The sequence below is a fragment of the Nothobranchius furzeri genome, chromosome 1 (assembly GCF_043380555.1).
Source record: "Nothobranchius furzeri strain GRZ-AD chromosome 1, NfurGRZ-RIMD1, whole genome shotgun sequence".
Taxonomy (NCBI): Eukaryota; Metazoa; Chordata; class Actinopteri; order Cyprinodontiformes; family Nothobranchiidae; genus Nothobranchius; species Nothobranchius furzeri.
Window position 1 is genome coordinate 72,957,327 of NC_091741.1, and position 16,536 is coordinate 72,973,862.

The 16,536-nt window shown below is 45.9% G+C and overlaps 1 protein-coding gene across 2 annotated transcripts in view; it reads right to left on the reverse strand.

Moving 5' to 3' along the window:
- Nucleotides 1–16,536, reverse strand: part of afg2a (AFG2 AAA ATPase homolog A) — a 249,339-nt gene that overhangs the window by 131,980 nt on the left and 100,823 nt on the right. The window contains exon 15 of one of the 2 annotated variants that reach the window (XR_008562907.2): nt 7,338–11,737. Coding sequence is in view for 1 of the 2 variants with exons in the window: in XM_054739358.2 (XP_054595333.1) it covers nt 11,611–11,737 (127 nt within the window). In the remaining variant the exon portion in view is untranslated. The remainder of the gene's footprint in view (nt 1–7,337; nt 11,738–16,536) is intronic. The other variant, XM_054739358.2, reaches the window with a different exon arrangement.

Consider the following 16,536-nt stretch of genomic DNA (forward strand, 5'->3'; position numbering starts at 1 on the left):
ATGGCCTCACCAAACTCCTCCCACGCCCGAGATTTTGCCTCCGTAACTGCCACTGCTGCACCCCGCTTGGCTATCCGGTACCTGTCTGCTGCCTCCAGAGACCCACAGACCAGCCACGCCCTGTAGGCCTCCTCCTTCAGCCTGATGGCTCCCCGAACCTCTGGTGTCCCCCAGCAGGTACGGGGGTTGCCACCACGACTGGCACCGGCTACCTTGCGACCACAGCTAGCAACAGCCGCCTCAACAATCGCAGAGTGGAACAAGGCACATTCTGAGTCAATGTCCCCCACTGCTCTCGGGACGCGGTCAAAGCTCTGCCGGAGGTGGGAGTTGAAAACCATCTTAACAGGTTCTTCTGCCAGGCATTCCCAGCAGACCCTCACTATGCGTTTGGGTCTGCCAGGTCTACACGGCATCTTCCCCTGCCATCTGATCCAACTCACCACCAGGTGGTGATCAGTTGACAGCTCTGCTCCTCTCTTCACTCGGGTTTCCAAAACATACGGCCGCAGGTCAGATGATACGACTACAAAGTCTATCATCAACCTGCGACCTAGGCTGCCCTGGTACCAAGTGTACCGATGGGCATCCTTACGTTCAAACATGGTGTTCGTTATGGCCAAACTGCGGCTTGCACAGAAGTCCAATAATGAAACACCACTTGAGTTCAGATCAGGCGGGCCGTTCCTCCCAATCACACCCCTCCAGGTCAAGCTGTCATTGCCCAGGTGAGCATTGAAGTCCCCCAGCAGGACAATGGACTCCCCTGATGAAGCACTATCTAGCGCATTTGTCCCAGGGACGAATGGCCCTAGGCCATTGTGGGTAATTATTGTGGGTTGACCTATAACAACTGGACTCTGATAACCTAACTTATTCCATATGTATGTTTTAACCTAAATATGTTAATAAAGAATTGCTTTATTGGAAAGAAACCACCTGTTCCCTTAGTGAGTATTGAACATACGGGCCTTATTCTACCCTTCTCCTGGGGGGGGTTAACCCAGGGTGGCTTTGTTGCACCTTTTTACCCTTTAATTTATTGATGTTATAACTCCAACTTGCCACATTTGGCGTTGTTGGCAGGATCACTTTTGGGAACAGCTGTGATTTTCTTTTTTTTTTTAATTTCCTTCCCTTGAACGTTTGTTTTGCGGGGAGGACAACTGTAGTAGATGGAACAGCAGTGTTGTAACCAGCCTTAGTGTTGCCTAATAATTTTTTCTCTCCTTTCTCTAAGGACCATTGGTCCAGTCTAATCTGGGTGGCTATGGAGTGTAGCAGTTGAGGGATCTGGTGGCCCAGCTGAATTCTGAGAACGCAAAGCTGCTTGTCGGTTGTGGCTGATCTGGTGCGGAGGCCTCGGACTCCACATCTAGTTGTTCTACACTTGCTTATGCTGTTGCTGAACGGCTGGTAGTAGTCCCCAGGGATTGGCGATGCCCCATGCCTAATGGCAAAACAGGTATTTTTTTGTTCTCCGAGTGGGAAGAAGAGGTCGAAGCCTGCATGCGGGCTCGTCATTTGCTACCGGCTGACCAAGCCTTTATCCTTGACCAGGGAGGGATGAAATAAATTATCGCACTGGTGCAGAGAGGAGTGACTCAGTGAGAGGGTTAACCATTTTGAAGGAGCTACATGGGTTAGTTAGCTCTTATGTAACCTGGCAACAGGCTCACAGAGGTCGGAAGACTAGTGCCCGCTGAGGTGGAGAGCCACAGCTCAGAGGAGGGTTTTTGGGCTCACAGGTAGAAGCGTCCAAATTAATTGCGCCTGGTTCCACTACGGATCTGATCTGGTCTGGTCCCATCCCAGTAAAGAGCCAGCTGGCTTACATTGGACTGATTGCAGGGCGGGGTGAGCTATCCAATAAAAGGCAGCTGCCTGCTCTCCCAGCACAACAGCTCTTTTATGGCACTTCGGGTGCTGGGGTACTGAGAGACTCCAACTGCAAGCTGCAATCGTAAGTACTCTCCCTCCTGTGTTGCCTGTGCGGCATTAGTTAATGCTCATTTCTCCATCCTAATTTGTTTGTAGCGTGCGATCGCAAAATGGAGCTGCGCATGCTGTTATAGTATTAACACTGCATCCAGGTACTCCTTGTCAGCTCTCTGCCCGTTTGGGTGTGTCAGCCATATGAAGGCTGATCTGATCCAGCGGCGCAACGACCGTAAGTTCTCGCCTCTGCTTGGGGAGGGTTGTGCTGATCCAGGGGGACCATGCCAGTTTTGTTTGTTTGCAGTGTGGCAGCCCGAGCTGGTTGGCCTGAGAGCCGCTTTGTCATTCGGCTTTGCCTGCAGCGCCCCACCTATATCAGCTGAGTGTCTGAAATTGTCTGCGGTGCACGTTGTAGCAACTTTTTACCCTTGAGTGTATTTATGCTATAACTCCCACTAGCCACAAATGCAATCAAGAAAAAGCTTTAACACATGCAGTCTTTTAGAGATTCTTTAAAATAGTTTTTTTCAAAAGTTGTCTTCCATTAGGTACTAAATGATAGAGCAGTACCCAACATACAGCAGCCTTGCTTCTGTCAGTGTGCCCCAGGCAGCTGTGGCTACACTGTAGCTCATCACCACCAGTGTTTGCATGAATGGATGAATGACTCACTGTAGTGTAAAGCACTTTGCAGTCGTCTGACTCAGAAAGGCTATATACAAGTGCATGTAATTTATAGTTTATTCATCATTTAATACCATCCTTGAAGTTTTTGCAAGGTACCCCAACTATCTTTGTATAGGAAGAAACAAATAACCAAATATCTATAAATACAGCCATCTCAAACTATACAAAAATACAGCACATTTTGTTTGTATAACTTAAAAATATTAACAATCTCTACATTTCTCTTTTAAAAAGACACCTTTTTTACTCACACGCCACAGTGAGTAATACGTTGTTTTAAAATGCTGCTTTGAATCCTTCATATTCGAGATGCAAATTTCTGTTCAAATAGGATGAAACATACTGAGAAAGAAACAAACAGTAATAGGGAAAAAATGCACAAAAAGGCACAAACTATGATAAAAAGGGAAAAAAAATATACAAGCTATCCAGCAGTATAGTGGAAAGGTGGTTAGGAGTAGCATTTATGAGAATCAACGAGATTTCCTGAACTGAGAGCATTCCAAGGGCGCCGGTGGTCTCAGCTTGCCAAAAGGCAAGACGACACATGCTGGAGATGTCTGCCAGGTAGCAGAGCACAAAGAGCCCTCATTTCCTCCCTGACTATCTCCCCCCACCCTCCCCCAAACACACACACACACACCTCCCTCCCCTATCTGCATGTCTTTTTTCCTCTGTTGTTCATCAAAACAGGAGAGTAGCTGATGGATGTTGAATGCCTCTATAGGAGGCAAACACACACATGTAGCATAGCCACAAGAAGTAATATAGAGAAATACAAAATGCCACATCATAAAGAAGATGGTGATGTTGTAGAAAGTTTTTGTTAGTAAAAAGTTTAGATATGTAAAGTCTGGTCCTGCACGATTTTCACTGCACTGTATGTATTTGGATTGACGGAGTTTTATGGTGGCTTCCCTGTATGAGAACGTGTAAATGGACACTAATACAGTCCTTGAAGCTTGATACTTGCCTTGGTATCCTGCTTCCCTAGTTCTCTCTCTCTCTCTCTCTCTCTCTCTCTCTCTCTCTCTCTCTCTCTCTCTCTCTCTCTCTCTCTCTCTCTCTCTCTCTCTCTCTCTCTCTCTCTCTCTCTCTCTCTCTCTCTCTCTCTCTCTCTCTCTCTCTCTCTCTCTCTCTCTCTCTCTCTCTCTCTCTCTCTCTCTCTCTCTCTCTCTCTCTCTCTCTCTCTCTCTCTCTCTCTCTCTCTCTCTCTCTCTCTCTCTCATGCACACACACACATATTCCAAGGGCTCATCCATCCCTTGGTGGTGTCCCATTACTTGCATGCAAAGACACACTTTTTTCTTGCTATTGCATCTTGTCTGACACAAACTTTGCCATCTTCTTACAACGTAAAATGACAAAGGGAGGTAGAAATACACATTTTCAAAAACCTTTGTTATAAAACCATTTTTAGTAGTATAACCTGGTGTAAATGCAGGATTTGCAGCTCTTGGTGAACACAGATATGAAGCAGATAATATCAACAGCTTTGCTCAGCTTCAGTAAGACACAGCGTCACCCAGGTCCCATTCAGAACAGTGCAGTCAAGAAAAAAACAGTGAATAAGCCCTAATCCTTTAAGACAGCATCAACAGAGATTCCATCATGCTTGGCTCGTCATGAGAGAAGGGAAAAGCTAGAGAGATGATAACGTCAGGCCAGCACAAAATAAAATATGGCCTGTTTTGGCTGGCTGGCTTATAGGTACTCTTTTGAGCTGAAGGTAGTTTCCTGTTTAGTGAAGCAATGGCTCAGAAGACGGTTTTTGCTGAAGAAAAGACAAAACAAAAGGTATTCACTAATAGGAATACAAAGGATCCTCAGATGTCCTCTTGTAGGATTTATGAACAAAAACAAAAATGTTTTAGGTATTGGCGGTACTTTCTACCGTTGAAAGAAAACTCAAGAGTGAAATTTCCTTGTAGGGTGGAAATAGGAGGCCAACACACACAAACATGTTGTACTTTTGGAGACACCATGTATGGGTCTTTTCACATCAGTAATATTTGGTCTGCTTTTAATAGCCCAGGGTAGAATCCAACAATGGGACTGGGATCCCACAGGTCCAAACACAAATCTCGAGGGTGTGGACAGTTATAAGACGACTGTGGGGAGGGCAGAAGGCTAGAAATAGATTGCGGGTCCGAAAATTGTTGCTACAATTGAGAGTAAATGGCAATAAAATTAAGACTGGAGAGTATGAATATTTAGAAAAGGATGGAAAGCTGATACCTGTAAATGCTTGTTCTTCTGAAATAAACCACTCCTTACTAGGGATGCTTGATATATTTTTTTACCGATATTGCCTAACTCTTAATTTCCGATCCCAATATAAACCAATACCGATATATGCAGCCCCCCCCCCCCATGAAAAACAAAAAGATAAGTCACATATCTCCCGTCATGAATGCAACTACTTCAATTTAGTTTAGTAATAGAAAAAAATGTGTGGGGTTAATTTGTCTCCAACAGCAGCTGAATGACATTCTCCCTGAAACAATCCTGACTAAAGCTCTGTGTCACATTTAGGCAACAGATAATTATTAAGTTCATGATGGGAATAAGATAGCTTAATAAGTTTATAAATAGCTCAAATATGCATGTGCACAACTCCACACTTGAGCTGACGGAGAAGTATAAATCAACCATAAGTCACGCCGATCTACTTCCAAATCACGGATACCCATAAGAAAAAAAAAACTGAATGCAATTAGGTTTTTTGTAAAAATATGTATAGGCCTACAAATGCGTGAACCACGGAAAAAAGCAGAGGGAAAATGGCTGTCCGTTTAGCAAACCTCCAATACTTCCTTCAAGATGAAAGAACCACCATAAAACCTGTCATGTGGAAAGTAGCAGCTACACTGGGGATGTCTGATTTGTAGTCAAAGTAACTACTACGTAACATATTTTTTCATTCTTCTGGGGACCCATGAGCCGGCCAGAAAAGGAGGAGACTTATGTTCCCCTTTAACAAGAAACCATCTTGATAAATGAGAAACAATCTCGTATTACCAGGGTATATTTACATTATGACAAGATACTGCTTGTTTAGGTTTACATTTTTTTTTCTCTATGATGGCAATATGCTTCTATACATTTGACTGTAAAGGACGTTCTTATTTTAAAAATGATTAACGGGTCTGAGGATGCAGGCAGGGTCAGACACCATTAATATGGGAAGGTAAAAGAGTTGCAGAAACAGACTGTGGGCAAATAGTAATGGTCAGAAATTCAGAAGGAGCAAAACTGAAAAATGGCTTCCCTGGGGAGTACACCAGGGCTTGACTTTAGGTCCACTCCTGTTTTCTATTTGCCTTCTCCCCCTTGGCAATATCCTAGCAAAACATGGCTGATGGCTCTATGCTGATGACTGACAAATTGACTTGGCTCTGAACCAATCAGATTTAGTTAATCAGCTTCTTGATTGCCTCTTGGATATTAAATCCTGGCTGTCATCCAATTTCCTAATGTTAAATGACACAAAGACCGAGGCCACTCTGTTAAATCCCAAGAATACTTGCGATTCACCTGTTGATTTATTTTCCCTTTCTTTAATTTGAAGACCTTGGGTGGCCAGTCTTGGAGTGTGTTTACGGAGTGTTTAAAGTTCTGACCCTTGCCTATATAGCTCTAAATGGCCTTGCATTTCAACACCTCTCAGAGTTGCTTACTCCTCATGTTCCCACATAAGCCTTATTATCTGTCCCAAATATGGGCTACAATTCCTAGAGTGAACGGTCTTTTGCATTTGCGTCATTTAAGTTGTGGAATACTCTTCCTTTGTTTGTCCACCAGGCTCCAACGTCCACGTAGTTTATATCAAACCTTGAGACACATCTCTATCAATTAGCTTATCGTAAATGACCCGGCCTTAATTATTTTAGTTTTTCTGTTTAGGTCAGCAGGCTTTGACTTAATTATGTCATCTTTATTTAATAGGCAATAGTTTACATTGTTTTTTATGTATTTGATCTTGTCTGTGATTTATCTTATTGGTGCGTACTGCTCTGTAGTACTTTTGCCTGCGTTTTTACTGTTCACTGACTCACTCTTGTGCAGCACTTTGGTCAGCTCCCATGCTGTTTTGAAATGTGCTCTATAAATAAACATGAATGGTATGGTATGGTATGGTATGGTATGGTGTGATGTGGTGTGGTATGGTAAGTTTACTTTTTGAAAAAGTTCTTTAGATTTCTAGGTTAGTTCTTAAATATTTTTGATTTTTGTTGATTGTGAAATACTGTTCTGGTGACTGCCATACCGTACTTTCCGAACTATAGAGCGCACCTCAATATAAGCCGCACAAAAAAAAAAAAGTTTTCTACACAAACACGCCACACTGAAATACAAGCCGCAGCGCAGCAGATCTCCGGCGCACAGCGCACGTATGGCCATAACATAAGATGATTAGACAGAAAGACGCAACACTGAGGTTTTTCGTTGTTGTTTTAATTCAACAAAACAAATTTGAAACACGGGTGAAGGTGCCTGGCAAGTTTAGAAAAGAAAACAGCACTGATAGCATTCATATTTCTGGATGGTTATAAAATAAAAACAGAACTGACACGTTATTACCGGTAATTTGCATGCATGTTTAGAAGAACAGAACAGCGCTGACACAGCATTAATAAGCCCCGGATGATTAGAAAATAAAAACTGCACACAAAACATGCCTGGTTAGTAAATAAAACACACTTGCCTACCAGAAAAAGTCATTCGCTCTCATCTTCCTCTTGCGCACTAAAGCCATTAAAGTCCTCTTCTTCAGTGTCGGAGTTGAACAGCCTCAGAAGAGCTTCGTCAATACCTTTTCTGTGGCGATGTCAGTGTCGCTGTCCGTGTTGTGTCATCATCCCCGGGTTAAGCTGGCTTGAATGAGTTCTTCCCGCTGCCGTCTCCAGCGCCAAGCCATGGATTCATTCATGCCAAGCTTACATGAGGCAGCACTGTTTCCCTCCTTTACTGCCAGATCGATGGCCTTCAACTTAAATGTGGCAAAATATGAACTCATACGTGTAGTTACCATGATGAGGGGGTATGGATTTGAAAAAAATTCTTCGTCGTGCCGGCTGCTTGCATGTGCTAAATTAAAATGAGCACTTTCTTCGATTTCCACTTTTGACTTCCACCTGTTTCACTTTCTGCTAAAGCGCCCCCTGACAGGTGAAGGAAAATCTTCTGTAAAGCCGCACCTCATTATAAGCCGCATGGTTCAAAGCGTGGGAAAGAAGTAGCGGCTTATAGTCCGGAAAATATGCTAATTACCATCAAGTGAGCCAAATATGTAATAAATCATAGCATGGCAAGGGTCACACTGTCCTAATCACTCTGTATCAGATAAAACCAAGTAGGAACTTTTATTACTAAAATCCACAGACACAGGTTGCAAAATGAAAAAAAAAAAGGAACTGAATTAAAGCTCATTATTAAAGCTACTCATTGTATTGAATGTAATGTAACATGGTGATTGTGAATGGGTGGATGACTGATTGTTTTGTGAAATGCCTTGGGGGGTTGTAGAACCCTAGATGGTGCTTTACAAATACAATCTATTTACCATTTTACCATATTTCCTTCATCTATTAGAAATGGTAAATGGCCTTTACAACATGATCAGTTATTCACCCATTCACACAAACATTCACACCCTGGTGATGATGAGCTACAATGTAGCCACAGCTGCCCTGGTGCACACTCAGAGACAAGAACAGAAAAGTGTATTATCTTATGGACGAAAAATGAAAATATATACTGTAAAAACTGTGACTTTACAATGAAATAACTGTTCAATTTGGACAACTTTACTTGTACTTTAAAGACTGGATGTTTATTATGACTAAATATCATAAGCTATTGGATTACAAAATATGCAAAATTTCTTTAGACCAAGTTGAGTTTTCCCCTTATTTTTATTGTGATGAAACTTAATCATGAAGGAATGTTTTGTATTATATCTAACCACCTCAAGAAATAAACATTTCAACAAGACAAGATTAAACATAAAGATTCTCATATGGCGAGTTTCTAATATTTAGAAACTATCATTTAAAAAAGAAAAACTCCTTTAAAAAACAAACCTGTGTCATGTTTGGCACCATCTTCTGTTCAGAAACCTCATTACAAAACAAGAGGCAGGTTTCAACATGAACATGACATCTAGCAGGTGAAAAAACAGCATTAAACAAATCAGTTCTATAATTGCTGTAATGAAGACCAATGGTCATTTGTCTTTAGGTTAGCATAAAGCTAGTGATGCAGTTTTTTTTTCATAGTTCGTCATGACTTCATTTTTGATCGAAGATAACGTGTGGGTAGATTTTTGTGACTACAGCTGCATTTTGGCATCAAAACCCCCTAAAATAACGCTATGCTTCACTACATTACCCATGAATTTACAATGACACTGAGCTTACTGACGAAGAATAGTGTAAAACACAGAAGTAGACCATTGGGGAGAACAACAGGACATGTTGGTGTTTGTATTACCAATAACCAAGCTCAGCAAACTTAGTGACATGTTGTTTCTACTGAACAGGGAGGACAAATATTTCTGATGGTGCTAATCAATCAGCTCGAGGGGGTGCTGACAGGTCAGAGGTGAGAGTGGGTGACCGGTGCAACACAAAGACAACAGGAAGTGTGGGAGTTTTTTCTTCCTTAAGAAGAAGGGAAGAAGTAGAATGTGTGTGTGACCAATGTGGTGATGCAGAGGAATTAATTAAACTACGGTTTCAGAAGAGTCCGATTAAAGAATGTATCTCTGCAAAAACAAAGAAGCTGGAACATTGCCCTGTTTGTGATTAAAATAGATTGTTTACGGACTTACAAATAACACATATTAAATGTGTTACTCTTGTTGCTTAAAGAAATGGAACATTCTGTCTATTTTTATTAAAAATTGATTTGTTGTCTTTGGTTAGTGTCTGATTTAGTTGCACTCAAAAGAGAACTTTTCTCTGAACACCAAAACTACAGGTTACTACAGACCTTTGTAAACACACCAAAGACCTCTGGGCCCTGTTAGCGTAGTAGATAAAATATTATTCACAAGATGAGGAAAAAAAGAACGATGATGGATTAAAGTAAGTTTAAAAACCTATTGACAAACAAATGCTGAATGGATTCAATTATGGTGTGCTTTGAAAGAATAAAACTTTCAATGCAAGACCAAGTTCATCCATTTTTTCAACACATTTGCAAGGGTCTTTAGTATAGACAAATGCCTTGTGAGTCGAGCTCTGTGGGAAAAAAAGCTCTGGCGCTCCGGTTTCAGGAACTAGAAGTAAGTCAGAGCAGAGGTGAGCAAAACGCGGCAGGTTTTGGGGTCTTATTTCCACTGGGAAATGTTTTGGATGTTAGATTAAGGTCTATTCTAGCTAAAATACCCTTAAGCAGGCAAAACAAAATTTCAAACCAGCATTATTTTAGAGATTGACCCAACTGACCAAACCCTTCACACTCTGTCCCTCCAACAGCTGAGGCCTTGACGAGTCTTCTCCACATAATTAAGCTGAATAATGACTTCATTCACACCCAACACATTCAGTTATCTTTGTTTGCCCCATCATATCCGGCCTTTAGAATGGAAATGTCTCCAGTCTCTGGAGTGAAGGAATAGTGGTGGGAGTGATGTTGAAGAGGATGGTGCTAAACTGTGACCCAGTGTGGAGCCAGAGGTAACCAGTGCTTATCTGCCAATGATTCTCAGTACAGAATGTTGGGAAAGTGTGTTTGGTAAACCAGCTAGCATTATTGAAGCAATCACTCTAGACTTTTTAATCTTGAACCAATTAGATCTTTATCTAATCCACCAAATAGTTTCCAAGCATGGCCGTGTCTGCAGCTCATTGGTCCCCATGGGAATGGGTCAAATGTGGAGGACATTTTTCTGTCATCTTTAATAATTTAGTCTGACGCTCATTTTTCAGCTTCCATTTTATGTTGGAGTTCACAGGGTTTGATTTTATTTGAAAGATTTGAACACTCCTGAACACACAGTCACATACAAACAGGCTCAGTTGGAGGTCTGAGTGAAAATCTGATTTCTCAGCTGCACAGGGGAGCACTTCCTGTTAGGGAGTGTGCCGGGGGTGGGGGGGTGGAATGACACCTGGGGTTTTTCCATCTGTCCACCCAGGGGCTTGACCCCCTGCATGCTGCTAATAGACTTTCTTTCTCTTTATGCATCTCCCCTTTCCTTCGAATACACACTTGAGGCTTTGTTAGGATTAATGAAGTTTGAGTTGCGGTGGAAACAAGTTTTAAAAAAAGGAGGACGTTTCTGCCATTCCCCCAACATGGGGATGGGTCAGATCCCTAAATGTGCCAGAAATAGACTCAGGGTATAGTGTTAGTGGAGAAGGTACATCTTTACAAAATGACGCATCAACTCCAAGTTTATTTTCTAAGGGGATGTGTTTATGTAACAATTAGACTTGCTTAAACTTATTTTTATTTTCAGTACTTTCATTCCAAAAGAGAAGGAAAACCTAGACAAAGGCAGCTTCCTGATCAGAAGCTCGTAGAGCACCGTGACATTCTCCTTTCCAACGTCTCTTTGAAGAGACAGAGTTTTTCTTTGATCAGCATTTAGGAAATTTCATTAGGACAGAGGTGAGTAGGAACAGAACAAATACAGGGTTTAAGGTTGGGAAGAGGGAGTAAAGATGATTAAATGGGCTTTAAAATGAATAAATAAACAGACTAACATCCTAATTTCTCAATTTTATAATCATGAAATAGATCTTTCCGTTGTGTCTAATAAACAAGTGTAAAATCCAGCATCTGATCTGACTGAACAAACATATTCAGAAAGACCAGAACATGTGACCTTTGACCTGATCAATCATGTATTAAAGAGGAAAAGCAGGACAAGAGAAAACAGGGGAGCCAAACACACATGATCTCCTCAATCTATCAATCAGTGACCAAAGAGGAGGATGGAGATGTGAAGAAAGAAAGTAGTCGTCTGTTTACCTTATCAATCATGTCAGGCCGGTTGGTGGCAGCCAACACGGTTACGTCCTGGAGCTGCTCAATACCGTCCATCTCTGTCAGGAGCTGAGCCAGGACCCGGTCACCTACGCCGCCGGAACCTGAGGAGCTGGATGGGTGGGTGAGAAAAACACAAGACAGATGAGATGAAAGAACATGTTGATGTAAAGGGAAATGGCTAAAACCAGAAACTAAGCACAAAGTTGGTTCAATTCTTGGGATTAGAGATTTTGAACAGATGATGAAAAACCAAAACGTGTACAGTGAAATAGCACGGAACCTTCAGCTTAACGTGATCTAAACATTTTCTGTTCATCACAACAATCAATGCATTTTCAATTTTCCTCACTTGAAGAAAGAAATGTAATAGTTTTACTGATAGCCGGCGTTTAATTCCTATTGTTTGGCAGCATAAGTGGAAATTCTTGCCATTGACATAAAGCTCTGAACTGAAAACGAGGCTTCAGAAAAAAGGTCACCCTGTCCTGATGAAGCAGCTCTTGTTTAAGGCCTCGTTTGGACATGTTAGTGTGTCCCACCTGAGCACAAAAGTTGCTGCATGCTTGCACACATTTCACTTTCCATAGGCAGTTTTAACAGTGTGTCAAAATACAAAACAACAATGGCTCTCTTTGGCTGAATGTAGCAATTCTTCCAAAAAAATAAATAAAAGCAATTTAAAAATTAAATTGTAAGTAAATTGTTATAATGAATAAGATTCAACCAAAATGACAGTAAACAGTAAAACCAGGAGTATTCAATTCTGGGCCTGGAAGGCCGGTATCCAGCAGGTTTCAAGTGGTGCTCGCTGCAGAACCACAAAGGCGGAGCTGCACCAGAAGGTGGAGCTGCACCAGAGTTAGCCCCGCCCATTCCATCAGAGTCAGTCCAATTCCTTCCAGTTGTCAGACCTGATAGCATTCTGGAACCAGAGAGGGTGTTATAGCTAATATCATCTAAAATGCAAGATTGAGGATGGAGTTGAGAAGTTAACTGAACAGTTTTTGTAAAGCTTCCATATAATTAAAAATCTAACATTTGGAACTTTTTACCATGTTATATTGTCATTTCCTCATGAGAAACACGTCAAAGCCATCTTTGGCCTCATTCATGCATTTTCCTCCCATCTCAGCTTCAATTTGGTCTCCTCCCCTGAAGCGGGTCTGGTCTTGGATCTCAAATCTGGATATTCTGTGAATTTTCTGACAAATTTTTTCTGAAATGACTTCAACTGAGACACCGCCGGAAAAACCATACATCCCATCTACAAAGACACCTGCTTTTTATTAGATGTGGTGGTGTAGTGGTTATGGAGGCAGGCTGACATGCAGTTTTGCGCAGGTTCACTTCCCAGTAGCAGTTGTATAGAAGTAGTTTATATCCCTTTTCCTTATTTTCTAGCTACACTTGCCACTACTATGTTTACAACAATTTATTGGTATACCGTTTACAATATAATGCCTAACGTGTTTTTTTTTATTTGGCCAGTGTGAGTCCATTTGTGAGCAGAGTTTAAACTAAAATGCTGTTTAGGAACGACCAAATTCAAAGAACTTTTAGAGACATAAATATTTGGCAGAAAATAAACATTATAACTAAAATATAAACAAAGTAAATGTTTCAGCTGGCTAAATAGATTGCTGCCGACCTCACCGAGAGTCGAACCAGCATCAGCTGAGGGGAAAGTAAAACTCAAGGCAGACGATCTTGCCACTGGACTACCAGAACCCACAAAAACAATATGCCTTAAATGCTGTATAGGACGCTTTTGTTGGAGCGGCTGTGGGCAGATGTTTGCTAAAAGAAATCTTTTCATTTCGAGATATATTCAGTGTCAGCGCGCTGCTGAGAGGAACGGAGCTGAGATGAGGATCCAACGCGGAGCAGGAAAACAGGCAGACAGGTGAGCACATTCAAAGGGTTTTAATACTGAAGCACGCTGGACAATGAAACAATGATCCGACACAGTACAAAGAACAGACAGGGTTTAAATACAGGAGGGTTGGGAGCTAAGGTGATTGGGAAACGAGAGGCAGGTGGGAGTAATCAACGAGACACAAGGCTGAACTAAACGGGGAGACATGACCGGGTGTGACAGTACCCCCCCCTCAAGGGGCGGATCCCAGATGCCCACAGGAACGAGGAGCAGGGTGGGAGGAGGGGAACCAGGAGGAAGGGCCCAGAGGAACAGAGGGACCAGCAGAGGGGCAGAGAAGGAGGCGACGACAGGCTCTTGGAGGCCGGCGTCTGAGGCAGAGGAGGAGACGACGAGCTCTGGGGGCCGGCGTCTGAGGCAGAGGAGGAGACGACGAGCACTGGAAGGCCGGCGTCTGAGGCAGAGGAGGAGACGACGAACCCTTGGAGGCCGGCGCCTGTGGCAGATGAGGAGGCGACGGGCCCTTGGAGGCCGGCGCCTGCGGCAGATGAGGAGGCGACGGGCCCTTCGAGGCCGGCGTCTGCGGCAGATGAGGAGGCGACGGGCCCTTCGAGGCCGGCGCCTGCGGCAGACGAGGAGGCGACGGGCCCTTGGAGGCCGGCGCCTGCGGCAGAAGAGGAGCTCTGCAGGTTGGGCCGGCGACAAAGTCACTGCAGGCTGGACCGGCGACAAAGTCACTGCAGGCTGGGCCGGCGACAAAGTCACTGCAGGCTGGGCCGGCGTTGCCCTCAAAACCACCATCGGAACCAGAGACCGTGGAGACGCCGGGCTGGATGGAGCGTCGGCCTCTTGAGTGCAAAGAGCATCCCCAGACGAGGCAGCGGCGATGTCATCGGACGAGCCGACTTCAGAGGACGAGGAAGCGGCGATGTCATCAGATGAGCCGACTTCGGGGACGTCATCAGAGGAGGCGGCGACGTCGTCAGACGAGCCGACTTCGGGGACGTCATCAGAGGAGGCGGCGACGTCGTCAGACGAGCCGACTTCGGGGACGTCATCAGAGGAGGCGGCGACGTCGTCAGACGACCCGACTTCGGGGACGTCGTCAGACGGGACGTCATCGGACGTGGCGGCGACGTCATCAGAGGAGGCGGCGACGTCATCAGACGGGACGTCATCAGAGGAGGAGGCGACGTCATCGGACGTGGCGGCGACGTCATCAGACGGGACGTCATCAGAGGAGGAGGCGACGTCATCAGACGGGACGTCATCAGAGGAGGAGGCGACGTCATCAGAGGAGGAGGCGACGTCATCAGACGGGACGTCATCAGAGGAGGAGGCGACGTCATCAGAGGAGGAGGCGACGACTTCGGACACGTCGTCATCAGAGGAGGAGGCGACGACTTCGGACACGTCGTCATCAGAGGAGGAGGCGACGACTTCGGACACGTCGTCATCAGAGGAGGGGGCGACGACTTCGGACACGTCGTCATCAGGGGCGACGACTTCGGACACGTCGTCATCAGGGGGGACGACTTCGGACACGTCGTCATCAGGGGCGACGACTTCGGACAGTCGTCATCAGGGGCGACGACTTCTGGACAGGCGACGTCATCAGAGGCGTCGACTTCTGGACAGGCGACGTCATCAGAGGCGTCGACTTCTGGACAGGCGACGTCATCAGAGGCGTCGACTTCTGGACAGGCGACGTCATCAGAGGCGTCGACTTCAGAACACGAGGAAGAGGCGTCGACTTCAGAACACGAGGAAGAGGCGTCGACTTCAGAACACGAGGAAGAGGCGTCGACTTCAGAACACGAGGAAGAGGCGTCGGCCACAGGACTGGCGTCGGCCACAGGACTGGCAGGGGCGTCGGCCACAGGACTGGCAGGGGCGTCGGCCACAGGACTGGCAGGGGCGTCGGCCACAGGACTGGCAGGGGCGTCGGCCACAGAGCCCTGGACCGTCGACCTCTGGACCGTCGACTTCTGGACCGTCGACTTCTGGACCGTCGACTTCTGGTCCGGGGGCGTCGACTTCTGGTCCGGGGGCGTCGACTTCTGGTCCGGGGGCGTCGACTGCTGGACCGCCGACTGCTGGACCGCCGACTGCTGGACCGCCGACTGCTGGGGCCGACCCGTCCGCTTCGGGGCCAGAACCGGAACCGTCTGCTTCTGGGCCCATCCCTTCTGCTTCTGAACCCGTCCCTTCTGCTTCTGGGCCCTCTGGAGTGGAGGCGAGGCAGCTGCAGGAGGGGCTGCCTGGACAGGCTGGACTGGAAGTGGTGGAACTGGTAGGGCTGGAAGCCGTGAGAGCAGGGGGGACAGCCCGTCCAGCTGAAGCTCCTGGAGGTTGAGGGTTCGATGGAGCTGGGCCAGTTCAGCCCGGAGACCAGCGAGCTCCGCTGGGTGGACGGGCTCACTCCTCTCCTGGCGGTTTGGGGAGGATAGAGTGTCCAGGTGACTCTCCTGGAGGCTGACGAGCTGGCGGATCCGGTCAAGCTCCGCCTGGAGCTCCATCAGCTGGGCTGTGGGTGTGGTTCCTCCGCCTGCAGATGACGAAGGCGCTAGTTGGACCGGAGACGGGACTGCTGGTCTGACTGGGGGCGTGTCCAAGTTGGCGCACTGAGCCAGAACTGCAGCGAGCTCGCGGCTCCGTCCAGGGACCAGCCGCTGCGGTGGAGCCCGGCATGCCTCCCCACGCCGTGGGCCAACTCCCGGGGAGCACACAGCCAGGCGGGTGCCCACGAAGCTGGAGCGATCCGGAAGCGGCTCCCGGTCCGACCCCTCGTCCGGTTCCGGGAGAGCAGCGAGGATTGCTGCGGCTGATGGCCGAGGACGGCGTTTTCGGCGAGGCAGAACTGAAGCAGGGGAAGGCGATGGAGAAGCTGGGTGGTGGCTCGGAGTGAGCCACTGAAGCAGGTGCTCCCACGGGAGAATCTCCTCGCTGGATCTCACAACGGGTTTGGGTCGGATCATTCTGTCAGCGCGCTGCTGAGAGGAACGGAGCTGAGATGAGGATCCAACGCGGAG